At 31.9% G+C, this 17845-nt stretch overlaps 1 protein-coding gene across 12 annotated transcripts in view; it reads left to right on the top strand.

Moving 5' to 3' along the window:
- Nucleotides 1-17845, top strand: part of LOC145286282 (transcription factor Sp9-like) — a 304352-nt gene that overhangs the window by 271601 nt on the left and 14906 nt on the right. For all 12 annotated transcript variants that reach the window (XM_080135132.1, XM_080135135.1, XM_080135129.1 and 9 more), the window contains one exon: nucleotides 13748-13819. In XM_080135132.1, the coding sequence (XP_079991258.1) occupies nucleotides 13748-13819 (72 nt within the window). The remainder of the gene's footprint in view (nucleotides 1-13747; nucleotides 13820-17845) is intronic.

Below are 17845 nucleotides of genomic sequence, written 5' to 3' on the forward strand. Positions count from 1 at the left end.
TATTTATTAATATAAATAAAGAAATTGAAGTGATGAAAATGTAATTATTTATTAAACAATCAAACTTCAAATTTAATAGTGTAATCTTTATTTGTAATCATTCCATTTATACGAATGGTCGAACTATCAGACATCCTTTTATCACGATAAGATCTAATATAAGATATTTTCATATTGTTTAATTATATATAACCAAACGCATCTGGTTATAAAACTGCATATACTTTACAAAATCCATACATATCAATTGATAAAGATTAAGTCACGCATACACACACTCGTTGCATGCAGAGATTCCTATATGTAATGAAAAAAATAAACGCTATATAAAAATTTTCATATGTATATATTTATATAATTATATATAGTTTTTTGATAAACACAAACACGTGTATGACGATAGCATTTATTGTAATATATCCCAGCAGGCCCCCGGCATTGCCCGGTCATAAAATACGCTTAAATATAACATTTTGATTAATGCAGATTTCGTATTTATTATATTATATTGGATCCAATATATAATGATATAAAAAGTTTTTTGGTTTTTATAAGGACTCGTGCGTCACCATCAGGAATTGAAAGCAAAACCTTTAGCTTACGATTTACTTTTTCCGTTGACATCAATGCATGAGCTATGAAGACATGTTTGCTGAAAGGTTAAAAATTAAAATATAAACAAATAGCTATCACCTGGCAAGTTCCATTTCTTTAATTTTCAATCGTTTCAATCTTTTGCACCGATATCCCCTAGCTAAATCCCAAATATGTTTTGCATGGGTTAGACTACCCTATATATTAAGTTTCATGTCTGTAGATCAAAAACTGACATGGGTTTGGGAGGCTATATATATATATATATATATATATATATATATATATATATATAATGAGCTGAACGTCTGTGTGTGTGTCTGGTCACGAGTAGGCTCCTATATGATTGACTATTATAGAAAACTGACCACACATAATGATAGATGTATCGAGATACAGGAATGGGTATGTTTGATCTGGCATAATGATGATTCATTAAAATTGTGGGGTCTGCATATGGAAATAAAAATTTTAAAAATTAAAAGAAAAAAATGTTTACAAGTGTTTTTGATATAGATGTACATAATAATACTTTGATAAGTATGTTTTAACTTAAATAAGGATGGTATAATAAAATTGTAGGGCCTGCGTTCGCGCCTAGCCTCCATAGAATGGAAATAGGCAAAAACTTTAATAAAGACTTTTCATATCTACCTACGTAAGTATTCTTTGATAATTATGTTTCAGTTTGAAGAAATATAGTATAATAAAATTATGGGGTGTTCGTTCATGCCTGACCTCCATAGAATGGAAATATGTCACAAAGTTTAACAAGGTTTTTAATATATATTCACAGAATACTGTGATAAGTGTATCAGTGTGAACAATTATTGTATAATAAATTATGGGGTTTATCTATTTTATTTTTACTTTCATCATATTTTGCTTTGGTTTTGATCCCCCAAATTCGAAGCTATCTCTTTACAACCTTTCCTTTTCATAACCTGTCATACTTTCATAAATCAGAGTCTATTTTCTGTAGGCTGTTTTTGAACCCAGTCAACGACGGGTACTTTTGCTAGTATATATATATATATATATATATATATATATACAAGTACGACGTTTAATCCAGTTTTTCAGTGAATTGTGCAATATTTTGATACTTTTTTGTTTATTTCCTTAAAAAAAGCAAAATCTTATATCAATGCATTAAATGCGTAACTATTTATATATTCGGAAATATATCTATACCCCTATTTTTTTATTTTGATGTGCATTGATATTGAAAACCTTCTTTTTATTTATCAAAAAAAAATACATTTTTTTGTATGGTTCGTAGAATTACACCCATCTGCAAAAGATCTAGCTAATTTGCATATCTTTTAATCATTCATTTTTATTAATTCCCTAATAGTTTCCTTTTTCGTTGTTTTTATGGGATGATCATCTTTCGTTAACTATTACGTGTAATTATATTAATGCAGATATTCTACATGATGTATACTTACGTAATATTTTGTGAAAAAGTTTACAGTAAACACAAACCTCTTCCTATATATATATATATATATATATATATATATATATATATATATAAGGTTGTTGCAAAATGTTTTTTGACTTGAAGGTGAACGTCAAAACGACATTATTTTTGCACCAACCTAATACGTGTACACATAAATATACTGAGATATTTCCGTAATAAATAACGGAATACCTTATGAAAAACAATTGTCTTTTATCTGAATAATTTTGGATAAAACACTTTATGATATATACTGTATGTGTTTTATTCTCAATAGATCATTCTAGTGGATGAAATAAGCATTTTGGTTTTATATATATATATATATATATATATATATATATATATATATAATAAATCACAACCCGAATTATTACATCAAACAAGATTGCTTATTTGGAAACCCCTTGTGTATAGAATTCTCAGCTCTATGTATTTTTATAGTTGTATGTCTTGGCCATGTTTGATAATCGTTATTTTAGTTTTTTTTTTATAATTAAAGAAAATATTTTTCATCGAGATATGTTTATTTTAGATGTTTATATACTTATGTACATGCACAAGCATTTTTTAAATACATGCATTATTTATATATATATATATATATATATATACACATTATAAATATATGTATATACATATATATAATTACATATTTTACATTACACACACGCACACATATATAAATTGTTATAGAACGTTGAAACCAAATTTTAGAATCGAAAAATAGTTCAATTATAACAGAAGACCGTGCAACGACGGAGATATTGTTCTCGCTAAAGTAAACTTCAAATCAACAAACGATAAATATCATAGGTGCATAGTGTTTGTAATGTAAAATTCGTGTCTACCGTTCGATAAAGATGGAGAAATTATGTATGTTGTATGTTTGCTCGATTTATCCAGGCATTTACCATAATATGGACAGATTTGCGTCAGTTATTCAGCTTTTCATATTAAAATTAAAATTATTACTTTTTGTCGACATTTAGAAAACAAGACAACGTTGACGTTTTTATCATAATGAGTGAATTCAGAATTCTCACTGCGTTTATTCTGGGTGATAATTTAAAGAGATTCGTCTCATCTTTTTTTTTTTAAATGGTTTCGCCTGGGGCCTAGAAACAGCATACGGAAATAAAGGTATTTGTTATATATATATATATATATATATATCACAATTAAGATAAACTTAATTTTTCACGCTTCGTTGCTGTAAGAACTCATCAGGTTTAAATGCACGTGCACACATGTATATATGAGTTTTCTTTTTGTTTTTGTTTATTTTTTTATGCGGCGAACATTAAATTTAAAACTATCAGTTGTAAATGCCAACATTAATGCATGCAATAAACCGCAACTTGTATAAAAATATTTTATCTAGGAGTTATTTCAAATTAAATTTCGCCGCTTAGGTTCGATCCTCGGCTTGGGAGAGGTGTTAGTCTAGCGGCACTGATGAGTTGTGAAACAACGAAACAGGTCTGTATGTCGATGACTAAAATATATTTAATTTTATATATATATATATATATATATATATATATATATATATAAACTATATATATTTATTCGGTGACCTTAAACAACATAAATTACTAATTATTTATTATTTAGTAGTATGGCGTATGATTGACACATTCTTATATAAAAATATATTTTAAGCACAAATCAATATTATAAAAAATTTAAAAAAACATTACTTTTTAAAAAATTTGTGAACACAAATTATTCATAAAAAAATTTACAAAAACACAAATTACTCATTATTTAAAACGTATTTTAAAGCGGAGAACTTTAAATAAGCAACTCTATTTTTGTCAATTGCAGATTTGGCAACTATCGATTATTTCAGCTTGGTTTTGCAATTCGTCGTTTGGTTTGCAGAACTGAGCCATATGCCACACAGTGCGTGATACGATTAATTTACTAAGAAAAACGTTTGATCAGCAACTCATTTCACGACATGGATCTCTCAACTGGCCACTTCATCCGTGCGATCAAAGCCTCATATGATTTTCTGTTGGGATATGTGAAGTTCTACGTTTAGTTGATAAACCAGACACAATAGACTATAGTCTTGGAACATAACACCCGACGCGTTATTGCTAAAATACAGCATAATTTAATGCGTAGCTTTGTGATAATTGGATTTCGAGATTATGCCATCTACCCGAAATTGTATTTAAATTAGAAATGTAAAAAATTAATATTTGAAATAAACGACATCTATGTATAATAAAAATATATTTCTGCGACATATTTTAAGTGAAAGTGCGCCGCCTCTCACTAACGTCCTATATATTATGCATTATACAATGTATATAATAAGGTTCTTATTAATTGCCTCCCCACGAAGGCAGAGTTAGACACAAGGTCGGTTTTTAGTGTGGAGAAAATCCAGCTCCCCCAAAAGGGGCACTATGGATAGGAATAAAAATTGTCTCTGTCATGAAGGATTTCTTCTCCAGTGACCGAGAACCGGAAAAGTGAAGTGTAGCATCAAAACAGATTCTACACTCTGATCTTGGCCAAGAATGCTCGAGGCATTTCACTGCTGCATTAGTTCCGCCGTTTTTTAGACGGTGATAGTTGATTTGGCATCCCCGACGAAACATGTTCCAACAGATATTTTAACGGAAGGAATTTATCATATATTTAATTACGGAGGCATTCTTAGATAAATTTCTATTAATATTATTAACACTATTATTAATGGTATTATTAATGGTATTATTAACGGTATTATTATTAGTAGCAGTAGTAGTATTATTATTAGTATTATTATTATTATTAGTAGTAGTAGTATTACTAGTAGTCGTAGTAGTATTATTATATGTAGTTTGTCGTATGAATGATACATTTCTGTAAAAAATGTTTATTTACTTTTAAGAATGTTTCACATAAAATAGAAAGTTAGTAGTAGTATTATTATTAGTAGTCGTAATAGTAGTCATAGAAGTATTAATAGTAGCATTTGTATTATAGATTTCTGTAAAACATATTTCACATAAAAATAAGCTGAACAGTTCGAAAAAATACATATTACAATAAATAAAATAAAAATAATTGTTCACATTTTCGCACTTCTGTTCATATAAAATGTTTTTATATGAAACAAAAACATGAATTAAACATTTGTTATAAAAACATTTTACCCCCCCCCCCAATATATTTCATAATAATACAAATACTATTGCTACAACTAAATAAGAAAATATTAATTTTCAAAATGATATAAATTTCATGAACATGCGAATTACTCCATTTCATATTATAGTTTTGGAATAAAATTGTTTTTAATTATTAAATTATTCCAAATATGTAGAAACGTTTATTTCAATGTAACTAGCAATTATTTATGTACTGTGAATTATTTTTAGTAATTTTTACAAATATATGAAAATTAATTATTTTATAATTTTAACAAAATTTTATTTTCTGAAGATTATCTTGCTATGAATTCGGTGCTTAAACCATAATATTTTTAAAAATTAGGAAAACAGTTGCTAAATGACTCAGTTGAAATCAAATTTGTTTTAATTCATTGCTTTTTTTTGTTTGTTTTTTAATGTTTTATGATAAAAGTGGAGGAAATTGTCACATTTTCTCCATTGTTTGCTGAATCCGAAACTGATTTTACACTCGCAAATTCTCTGAAAGTTTAATACAATAAAATAAGAAAATGGCGGACATTAATGAAAAGTATGGAACACATCGCCAGGTTATCCAAATATGCCTTGAAATTAAACCCCTTTATGTTAATTTAACTACCGAAATAAAGATAAATAAAGGTCTAATATGTATATGTATCTATATCTTAAGATCTTATATAGCCTCTTAAGGTCTATTATATATATATATATAATTACCTTTTTTGGTGGACAAGATTCAAGCAAGGGCGAACTTCCATAGTTTTATAATTATATAGATATATATTGACGGATATAACTGCCCTACTCTTTTTGTAAAAACAATGAAATCGACTTTATATATTTTGAAGATAGATGATAATGTTGTTATATTTCTGGTCGGAGGAGAGATATTCACACGTGTGGATTCTCTTTCGGCCTGAAAAGAAGTTTTCGGGGAATACTAAATTTACAAGCGGTCTTAAGTCGTACGTGTATTCCGATAAGGAGTGTGTTTTTAATTAATTAATTAATTAATTTTTAAAGTTGGGTGTCGCCATGCTCTCACCCACTTTCTACTGCCAGGGTCAACGTTGTGTAACCTTGTGATCTAACTGGCGCTCTAATATGACTCTAGCCGTGTTATTTATTTTATTTACTTTCGCTTCGGAAGGTTAGACAGACAAGTCCAGTATTGATTTAATTGAAGTGCTTCTGTGGAAAAAAACTGAGTTAAAACCTGGCATACCCAAGTTGTAAGTCCGTCGCCTCTATTCATATTAGTGATGTATGGATTAGCCCCTTATTTACAATGCCTCCCCACGGGACAGTTAGGGACCAGGGTCGTTTTTTTAACGCGAAGAAAAAGAACAAATAAAATTTGTCTCAGTCGTGGAGGATTTCTCCTCCACTGAGAAAGAGAACAAGAAACTGAAGTGCTGCATCTGTATAACAGCTACTACACTTGGATCTTGGTCCGAAGGACCTATAAATGTAGAGTGATATCTAAAAGAGGTCAATTTTGCACTTTTCCAAAATAATTGTTTGTTTTTTTTGTTACAAAGGAATCGCCACTTATCCTTGAGTGACCTCCGGGCCTTGATAAGTGTTGATAATGAGTGTTCAGTAGTTAGTGGGATAATATCGTGGTAATCGTTAGTATTAGAAATTGAATTAATTAATGAAATAACTATAGAACGCTTTGGAAATTTTACAAAATATAAAAAAAACTTTTCTTTACAATCTTTTCTTTTTACTACGGAAGACCAATTTTGCAGAAAAAATGAATTGATCTTCCGTAAATTATTCCAAATAATTGCTTTACATTTTATTTGCTTCCAAATGTTTAAGACATCGTTTTAAGAAACGTCTCTCTATTCTTACATATAAAAAAAGAACTTTGCGTGTGTGTGAGTTCGTTCCGTATGTACTCCAAAACTGTTGCGATGATATTTTAATTTAGAATAAATGTACTTTCTCATGGAGTGTTATTAGACAGGTTTTTATATCGGAATAAAATATTGACTGTCAATCAATGACCTTTCTGCTTTTCAACTCGTTAATTCTTAATAATAACAAAATATTAACCATTTCAAAATAATTCTATGATTATACTTCTATAAAAAACAATTTTTAAAAATAGTTTCGTCTATCGGAAAAAAAAACTCATTTTAGGTCAGGCTACGAAATCGGAACTAGCATCTAATACATTAGCATCTCGAGATACGGCATTAAAATTAGTAACAAAATACAGTACAGTATATAATATACTTGTATATAATCAAATAACATAACACCGTAAGGCGAGGTAAATACAGCAACCAGGGCCCGAGAAAACATCGTATTCCGCATCGCAGCCTGAAAAAAACGTATCCTAGGGCCACCGCATCCTGGGGTTCTACTGTATCAAGTTTCTACGCACCACTAGAATGTTATATCCGTCTAATTGTTTGACAATGACATTTGATATGCATTTTATTTTGCTATTTAGGATTATTTTCCTCAAGTTGTTCTTTTGTACACAATCACAAGCAATGAAAAGAATATAAATGTGTTTCTTAAGCCGAAAATGAATTTAAAATGCTATTAATTTTTTTTAATCAGAATTATCCGATTTTAATTTAATTTCTAGGATTTACAAAGAAATCAATGTTAATAAATCGCATTTATTTCCCAAAAATATTTTAAAATCATTTCAATTATTCTACGTTTTATTATACTCCTTGTCTAAACTCGGTCACCATTTTGACAGTCACAACCCCAGGAAGAGAAATGGGAAAAAGAACATTTTTTCATTAAAAGCAAAAAAAAAAAACGATACTACTTTAAACTTAATACATTACATTAAACATTTTCGATACTCCTATAATCATCATTAAATCTTATGGAAAACTCAGGAGGAGGGGGGGGGCTAAGGGTTAACGACACAAACTGACGACCTGGATGTCCTAAGTCCGAATCCAGTTCGTCCCACAAAAAAGCACTCTTAGGATGTTGGCAACGTTCACGTGATCCCTCCAGTAATCCTCGAATTTTTTTTTAGAAATAATTCTGACTAGAAAAATATCGTGGAAACCATTGCCAAAAAAAGAATATTCGAATTCAAACGATATGATGATGATTAAACGGGTAGCATTTAGCCATAAGAACAATACTCATTAGTAGGGCCATGACAAGAGCATATTCTTTTCATTGTTTTGACTCTCCACTATTTATCTATCTAAAAACATATAAGATATTAACTGATATATACACGAGAGTCAAAATAATGAAAAGAATATTCTCTTGTCATAGCACTATTCATTAGTAAAAAAAGTTTCATTCTACTACATATACCAAATAGGGTATTATAGCGTTGACACATCAGTTCCGTTAGATCACCGAAGTTAAGCGATATTGAATCTGGTCAATACTAAATGGGTGACTATTGAGACTTCTAGGTGTTGTATGTGCTCCGCGAGTATCTTGGCATTTTTTCGAGTCATCCTGGAAGCTTGCAACTGTAATCAAACATTCTCCACTAAAAAAGTGTCGTTAGTGGAATGGGTAATCTTTCTTATACGGGATTTCTATTGTCTCTCCATGAAATAAAGAGATTGTAATGTTTTTCTTTTAATCAACTAAAGTTATCTTATTATAAAACTTAGATCAGCTTGCTTGCTTGGGCGTTAAACCGTCCATCCGGTTTATGACTTCCGGTTTCAAAAAATTTGTCTGCTTACCTATTTCATGACTGCCTGTCTTAAGTCCGATATTAAAAGCCATTGCTGTTATTCAAACCATAAAAAAAGTTAACAATATTTTTTGCTTAAATTTATTTTAACGTTTCCTTACAAATAAATGTAATTTAACCTTTTGAGTTAAAAAAAATAAAATAAAATATATTACTATAATCATATTTATAACCATATTTACTGCTTTTAGTAGCACTCCTGTGGATTCTGAAGATTTTGTTTTTTCAGGCTTTATTTAAAAATATTTTCACTTCAAGGAGGGAGGGGGTAGAAACCTGGTTTTAGTAGTGCTTTTAGTAGGGCTCCTTAATTTTTTATTAGTGTTTGCAGTAGTGTTCTGGAAGCTTCTTGAGTTATAATCTCAAAAACACGTTTACTTTGAATATTTTTCATCTTACTCTGTAAGAACCAACGGGTAGACTAGTACTTTATAAAACGGTAGCGTTCACTTTCATTGTCAGTTCATTGTTCGTAACCTATCAAAATGGAACTCTGCAGTCCTCTTCAGGAAGTGTTCCCGGGGATTAGATTTTAACTTTTCATTTAACTAAATTGGCCTAGATTGCTTTGGTATTATTTTGTTCCGTGGCGTAGTAGATATAGTACTTGGGTAAATTCAGTTATTAAATTTCTCTCTTCGGATTGAAGTTTAATTCTTAGTGCAAGCGACACTCAAAAATATAATTGCAAATCATTTAGGACTTTTATCCAGTCATGGCTGACGGTACAAGTGCATGCTATAAATGGTTCCGTTCGAAATTTTGTGCAAATTCTTGAATTCGGAAGAAAGATTCCAAACCCCGAGAAGATACACATAGAGAATGTCGGAGGTAACATCGACGGAAACGTTGTGGGGGGGGGACACCCGAGATAACACCCAAATAATACGAATAATTAATCTTCATCTATAAATTTTAGAAACATCGACTGTTTTCATTTCGCGTTCCATGTCTTTAACTATATCCGTTCATTTTCCTCTTAGATTTTGATCAAGGTTGTAACTCGCCGCATTTATTTTAAATTAGCAAAATATAATAAATAGAAATGTGATTTTTAATGCTCAGTTTACGTTTCCACAGTCTTACTGTGAAAGTCAAAGGCGCCATTCTTACGATGCAGAAGATTCGTTTTTAACAATAAATACCACGAAGGTAGGCCATTGTGACTGATGCTGAACTTCTGTCGTGCTGATATATGGTTTTGGGTAATTCTAGGAGGCCCACCTTCCCAGGGTTTGCCTCCGCTCTTTGGGGTGGAGTAAGCTTATTTCTTACTGTCCAAGACGCCTTAACCGGAGAATGCCGACAAAGTGCACAGGTATTATTTCTAAGACCCGAGTGCTCCTCTTTGCAAAGTGCACAAGTATTATTTCTAAGGCTCGATTGCTCCTCTTTTAAGACTATTGGGTCGACTCCCTCACCCATTTCGACCTTGTCTCATCGTCCTGTTGGAAATAAACAATCAGTTGTCGTTTGGTTTGCATGTTCGCTTTGCATACGGGCTGATAGTGTTTAATTTGCAATCTTATATCGTCCTTCAACAAGAAACGCGATTAAATTGCTCGTCTAAGCGAATTCCATCGTTTACTTTAACATTAATACAATAAGTTTCTCGTTGAACGGGAAAGCCAACCAAGCGCAAAGGTCCTGGGAATGTCGAAGAAATCGTGTCAGCATTTTCTTTGCTCTAAGCTCAGTTTACAACTGTTTTTGTTTACTTATGAATAGCAATGCAAAATGTCATACACTTAACAAGTGAGAAATCGAAAATACACAAAAAATATAACAAAAATAACTTTTACCAAACGATGAAAAAAATATTTTAATGGGGTTTTGTCATTTCGTTATTTTCACTTTTCTGATTGCCTCAATTAAAAATGGCGGTGTTTTATTTATCTCTGTGCTTATTAGATGTTCGTAAATTTCAAACTCACAATATACTTAAAAATATCTTTTAGTATGACTAACCCTAAGTCTAAAGTGGATTCCAGTCAGATTAGGAAACGTTTTATATTTTTTTAAGCTTGTAATTTACGACTACCTTAAAAATATGATCATTTTCGATTGACCAAATCGGCTAAGATAACACAACGATACAAATATTTTAGAATAAAAAAATTATATTTTCAAATGTATACATTTGTAAACGTATGGTAAAATTCATTTGTTGATTTTTTAGTACTTATGCAGAGAACGAACTAAAATCATGACGTTACTTTTTAGAAACCTCTTAACAATGGATAAGCGTTTCGCAACTATTCTGTACTTTCACCTAACAAATAAAAGATACCGTAAAACTTTAATGTAGATAAATTATCAAAAATATAGCACGGCACTTTCTCTTTTATACGTGCCTTTTTATTTTATTTCTTTTAGTATACTTTGTCCAAATCGAAATTCGGCATCTTAACAGTATTGCGAATTTATTTAAATATGGAAGGTTTTGTAGCTTCTCGTAAATATTTATAATCATGACTACGTATCTTTTTTTTACATTTTTTAATATTTAAAATGGCGACTGATAAAAAATGTTTCAACTAAGGAATAAAGTTTTTGCCTTTTTATAAGAAAAGATCCAACTTTTCTTGAACGTTTTCGATTTATCAAACAATCTGTAAATGTCAAAAGTGTTTATTAGTAGCGACATTAAATAAAATACATTCTTTCGTTTTTTTTCCTCCTCGTTTAATGTTTTGATTACGGCCTGCATGGAAAGAATGGGTTTATTAATTTTCTTCGAATAAATGAATCACATTTATTTTATTTTATCTCTGTAAACGTTCTTTGCAGTAGTGGCCACAATTTCTAATTCTAACGTTACTTTTCAAGGTACATGAAAGAAAAAATATAGACAAATGTGTATTTGTTTCTGGTAAATTAAGATTTATAGAAATAACACAGAATTAGAATGTTATAATTTTATCTGAACCGATTAAATTTCTATTTAATTATATTTCTTGATATACAGAATGCCCCAAAAGAAACTGGCGGATTTGAAATTTTAATAAGCTTATAACTCATCAAATTTCATTGGTAGGTAGATGAGTCCTTCCGTAATCTTTGGAGACATAGTAGAGTATCATAGTCCACTTTTTCTAATTTTATTTGAGCAATCTTTGGTATGTTTTCACGAATTTCAAATTTTAGTTATGAAAAATGTCCGCCATTTTTATTTTCATAATCTTTTATGCTCTCTTCATGCATATTACTTGGTTTCATGACTTATGGCCATAATTGTCTTCTCTGTGGTGATTTTCAGGACATTTATTGTGGCTGGCTAGCTTTGCGTATACCCGCTCTTTTTTTTAATTTTTATTTATTTATTTATTTTAGCAATTTTGAAATAGTCCATGGAACTCTTTCCTCATGATTTCTTAGCTGAAGTTTTTGCATCAATTGAATTGCGCTCTTCACGCAGCATTCGGTGAAGAAATGATTTAGAGACCCTAATTTGACTTGTTCTTCTCACTAATATGGACGGATCTTATTTCACGTTTTATGCTAATCATTGACGATTTTCATGTCTTGCTGTGCAGGGTCTACCAGATTTAGGGAGATCACATACAGATCCTTGCTGATGATATCACCAGCATGGGTTTAATTGCATCAGGACTAGGGGAATTACTTGTGTTGAAGTGGCGTCGACATTTTCTTTGCGTTTCTGATATTGACTCCTTTACCGAAAGTACCACTCTACAATAAATATACGCTCCTTAGTGGTGTAATGACTCACAATGACTTTGATAGGATCACTCTAGATGATCTGAAAAAATAAAAGAAAAATATTAAAAATTAAGGAAACTATAATTCTATCATCCGTCAGCTACTTTTGGGACAGTCTGCATACAAGTATATAGAATGTTCAGTTAAATGTCAGTTACAAACTTCTGTTATATTCTAGTTTTTTTTGTTGTTGTGTGTAGTTTTCATTTTCCACGTAGGCTTGCTGCTGGAGCATATTCTTTTTTATTTTGTTGTTTATTTTAAAAAGCATATGCTTTTTTTATTTTGTTTGGTGTTTTTTTTAATTCCAATGTATATTTTTATCACTCTCTATCTATTCGGTAAATTTGTTAACTTATATGGAACGACTCATCAAGAACTTGTTTACGTTAAACTTAAAGACAACCATATTGTAGTCAGCTGGAAAGCAGGAAACGGAAGTCAATTCCACAGGCGTGCAGTTCTAAGAAAGAAGCTTTGTTCATGGAGTCTACATTTAGGTTGAATTATTTTGTATGAAATCTGCAAACTATGAGCTCAGCCGTTTCGGAAGCTATGAGGAACTCATTCACACACACAAAGTGACTTATTATAATAGAGATTATGATATTTGAGAAACTTTTCTGGAACAACACAGGTTTGCGACTTATGACGTCAAACATTTGTTGTAATGAATTGGAAACTTTCAATTTACCGTTTTAAACATTTTATTATAACAAAAGAATCAATAATATAGAAAACTTCATTGAAATTTGGTAACTCCGCCACTTTCTTAAATCATATAATTTTGATCGTAAACATTTGTTCAAATTTGAGATGTAGACGATGAAAATTATCACCCAATCATGTTAAAACATCTTGAGTTTCTCACGCCATCTACTTTATGCTGCATCAGATGAATCAGATCTATATGGAAGATCAGTGTATCCCTCGTCAGTTAATTGACGAAAGTGCGGTGTAACTATCGTTATGACAATAACCCAAGTAAATCATATTAAAGTTGCCTTTTCATCTCAAATTGTCGCATAATTTTTTTTTTTTTTTCAAACTATAAATTTTTGCGTTCTTGCCAGTAACACTTTTTTTTTCCTATTTCAGGAACCACCAAGGGACTACCAAGTGATAACAAAACTAGCCATGTTAGCGAGCACACAACAATATGGCGAAGAGGTAACTATCATTTTCTGAATCTAAAATCTTGAACGAGTTGTCGGTAAAAGTACAGAATGGGCAACACTCGATAACACATAAACTAACAAACAATTTATATCAAACGCATTCAATGATTCTGTATTCCGGACTTTCCTTTGAAAGCTAATCACTCTTGATTCTGTAATTACTACTTAAAAAATGTTTCCTATAATTCTTGCTGATCCTGACCAATCTAAAGTTGCCAGTCCTGATTTGATCTCTGTCGCTGTTCTCAAACGTTGTGTGCTGAACGGTTTTTTATTCTCGCGAAATTATTTGATCTCTTTCCTGTTTCCCTTATTGTTGCACCTCTTCAAGTGATCGCTCTGATCGTCTTGTTTGTCTTTGTTATTAGCAAAGTTTTTAAGAGGTTGATCAACAGCAGGCTTGTTCATTTTCTAGAAAGTCTAGAACTCTTTAGTGACTTTCGTAATTTCCGTTCAACATCTGATCTGTTAATTGTTTTAACTGAACGGACATATACGGTGTATTGATAATTCAGATGATGGTAGAGTTATTGCGCTTGACATTTCAAAGGTGTTCGAAAGAATGTAGCATCATGATCTTCTGCATAAACTTCGAGGTTGTCGCATTGGTTGTAAGGTTCTTGACATTAAATATTTTATTTCTGATCGAGGCTTTCTAGTAAATTTTGATGGAAGGTCTTCATTTTCTTTTACTTATCAATGCCGGTATTCCCAAGGGTTCTATTCCAGGTTCAAGATAGTTTCTTCTCTATATAAGTGACCTTCGAGAGAATATTAAAATTAACACACACATATATATATATATATATATATATACTGACGACGCTACCCTCTATTGTGGTATTGCTTCTTGCCCATCTTCGTCGGAATCAGTTGAAATATGCAGCTGATTTAGAAGTTGACCTGAGTTTAGTTATGGATTGGGGTAAGTTTAATCCTGTAAACATTTAGCTCTAGTCTTTCCATTGGAGGCGTATCCCTTTTCTTTCTGGGTTTTGCTCTCGGTGAGAAATTGACTCGAAAACTTCTTGGACTTTCTTCCCCATAAAACCTTTTTAGTCCATATATTAAATTAATTTTTCTTTCTTTCTCATAAAAATCAGTTCTCTCTATGCCTCTAAGCATTTTCTCACACCCGAAACTATTCTCTATCTCTACAAATCTAGTATCAAACCATGTATGAAGTATTGTTATCATGTCTGATCTGTGTAATCTGTGTCCCATTTAATTAGATATATTGCAGAAACGTATCTGTAATGCAATTGTCCTTTCTTTTCTTTTTCACTGCAGCCTGATGTTGCTAGTCCCAGTCTTTTCTACAAATACTATTAAGGCATGTGTTCCTCAGAATTTTCGGATATATTCCCTGCTTCCTTTGTCCTAGCTCGTTTGACTCGTTGGTCTAGTGGTCTCCATCTGTCCATTGTTTTAATACATCATTGTAATACAGCTTCCTATTCCAGCAGCATCTATCCAAGGACTGCAAGATAGTGGAACTCTTCCTGTTCTCTGGTTTCCTCCTACTTGCAGCTTTAGCCATTTTAAGACTAAGGTGTATAGATATCTCTAGTCTTTGCAATAATCAGTTTTAGTTCTTGTTAGTTCTTTGCATCAAGTTGCTTCATGCCTTGTTTTGAGTGATTTCTATACAAAGAAATACAGTGAATTTCTCTAACTAGCTTAGTTTTAAAGTTTATAACACTTTCTGTTCCGTATTTCTTTTATAAAGCCTGGCTTCCCGAAAATCGAAAACACACTTTCTGACCGTCTAGTGTTGTCGACCCACATTAAATATCAAGTGTCGAGAAGGCAGATTTCATAGACGAAAAAATTATTAAATACATGTTTAAAATAGGCGGATTAAGAAGAGAATTCCTTTCCAATAATTTTGTCATGAAAATCTTATTTACTAGTTATAGAATGAAACTAGTCTGTATATTTATGAGGGAATTATTTCAAAATCTAATAAGTATACGGTATTTAGTTTTGAATACAATGTTTATTTTTTAATAGCTTTATTTAGTAAAGCTTTCGCACTATCAGAGTAAACCCCAATCTTAATAGAATCGGTGATGATTAAAAATGTTTTTATATTTCGGGAGTAACTCCCTTTCTCAAGAGCACAAACGTTCTTTCTAGTTAAAGAAAAATCCCAAAGGGAAAGGGCGCGTTCGTCTTGGAATATCAAAATATTAACCACCATATCGGATTTTGTTAACACAAAATTAAAATGATTGAAAAATAGATGTTTATAAAGCAAAATTTCGTATATGCTGTTCCTGATTTAAAAAAAAAAAAAAAATTTTTTACAAATTCTCATTTCGATTATTTCAACTGCTGTTCTCTTAACTGTTATTCTTGCAACGTTTCGATCGATCCTCTCTTTGCTCATCTCCTTCAATTTTCATAGAATTGCTTTTGTTGTCTTATCTATATCCAGCCATATATACGAACATAACGAAACTGCGCATATACATACATCAAAAGGTGGAAAGACGATTGCACATAGATTTCATGATGAGCATCAGTACAAATGATGTAATTGTAACAAGTTTTCGCATCAACTATGAGTTATGACAGACGTTTTGTAATTATAACTTAACATTCAATAAATAACTTTAATTGTTACATTTATTTTATTCACCGGGGCTTTTCTCTCTGCCTCAAAGACAATAGTTAGGGGAGGGGTCATTTTTTAAATGACTTGTTGGCTGATGTATGATCCAAGTTTTGCTGAATTCTAGGAAATTCACCCTCCCAGGCATTGCCATAACTTTTGAGAAGGGGTTAGTTTATTGCTAATCGCCTGAGGCATCTTTACCGGTAAATGCTGACTGGGATGTCTAGGAATATATTTTACAGGTTATTATGCTCTACTTCTAAGACGTTGACTTTAAAAATCGCACTTTTCTGGCTCTTGCATCACATCAACCCACCGTGGAAGGTAGATAAAGTCAGCCAAACTGGAACTCCCTGGCTTTTTGGCTAGGAGCTTGTGTAATATCTGTTATGAAATTCAATTTCATCGTTTTTTTTTTTTTCATCTGTTAGTGAAGGAGAAACCATGCTAGATGGCGACAATCTAGTGTTTTCCTTTCGTGCATTTGGATTTTGCCAACATAAGAATACGACCTTGCTTCTAAATTTGCTCTCACGAGGAGGCATATAAATGGGAGAAGAAAAACTGGATCATGGTAAGATATATTTCGGAATGAATAGAAATGTTTTCTATTTTGTCAGGGTCGAGAAAGGCCAAGACCTCAAAAAAAAAAAAAACAACGGAAAGTCATTTGACAAAATCCATATAATGCTATGCATATTAAAAAGCATGAAGTTAGAATCGACATTTTTTTTTACACAACTTGTGCGTTTCTCGGCTAAGGTGGTCGTCAGGAAAGACGACCCAACACTACCCACTTTCTCCGCACCCCCTTTTTTTTCGAAAGGAAGTCTTGTACCTATCTCCATACTACCCGTTGTCGTCCTCTCTCTCTCTCCTCTGTCCCACGCCAAATCACCTCTGCATTATCGGCGTACAAATCAGGTCTTTCTTGGATCTAACCTTTCCCCACGTTTTATTGCTTTTTCTTTTCTTTAGAGGCAAAGACTGTTGCTTTATTCGGGGTCCCTCACTTTCGTGGTGATGTATGACTTTCTAACGCCTGCACCTATTCACAGCGCGTTCAAAGGAAACTGTCGCTTATTCCGCGTGTATAAAATCAACCCACGCGAAAGCTTAATCGCTTCTCTCTCCCAGTGTCCTCGCCCATGCCTACCCCGTTTTCGTTGTCGGCGGTCTTGCCCCCGCCCGTTTGCCACTTACTCCAGATATCCATATGATCCAACTTTTAAAGAAGCCGCCCGTTCTTCTAGTTGGGGGTCCGTTGCCCCTAGTGGCGAGTGTAATGCCTGTATAGAATTCCTTAAAGAAAAAAACTTTTCTCAAAGGAAAAAGAGTAGGAGTAAAAGCCCAGAAGAGTAAGCAATTTAAAACTCTTTACACAAAATAAATAAAAAA

This window comes from Euprymna scolopes, chromosome 10 (genome assembly GCF_053919585.1).
Source record: "Euprymna scolopes isolate OS-2025 chromosome 10, ASM5391958v1, whole genome shotgun sequence".
Taxonomy (NCBI): Eukaryota; Metazoa; Mollusca; class Cephalopoda; order Sepiida; family Sepiolidae; genus Euprymna; species Euprymna scolopes.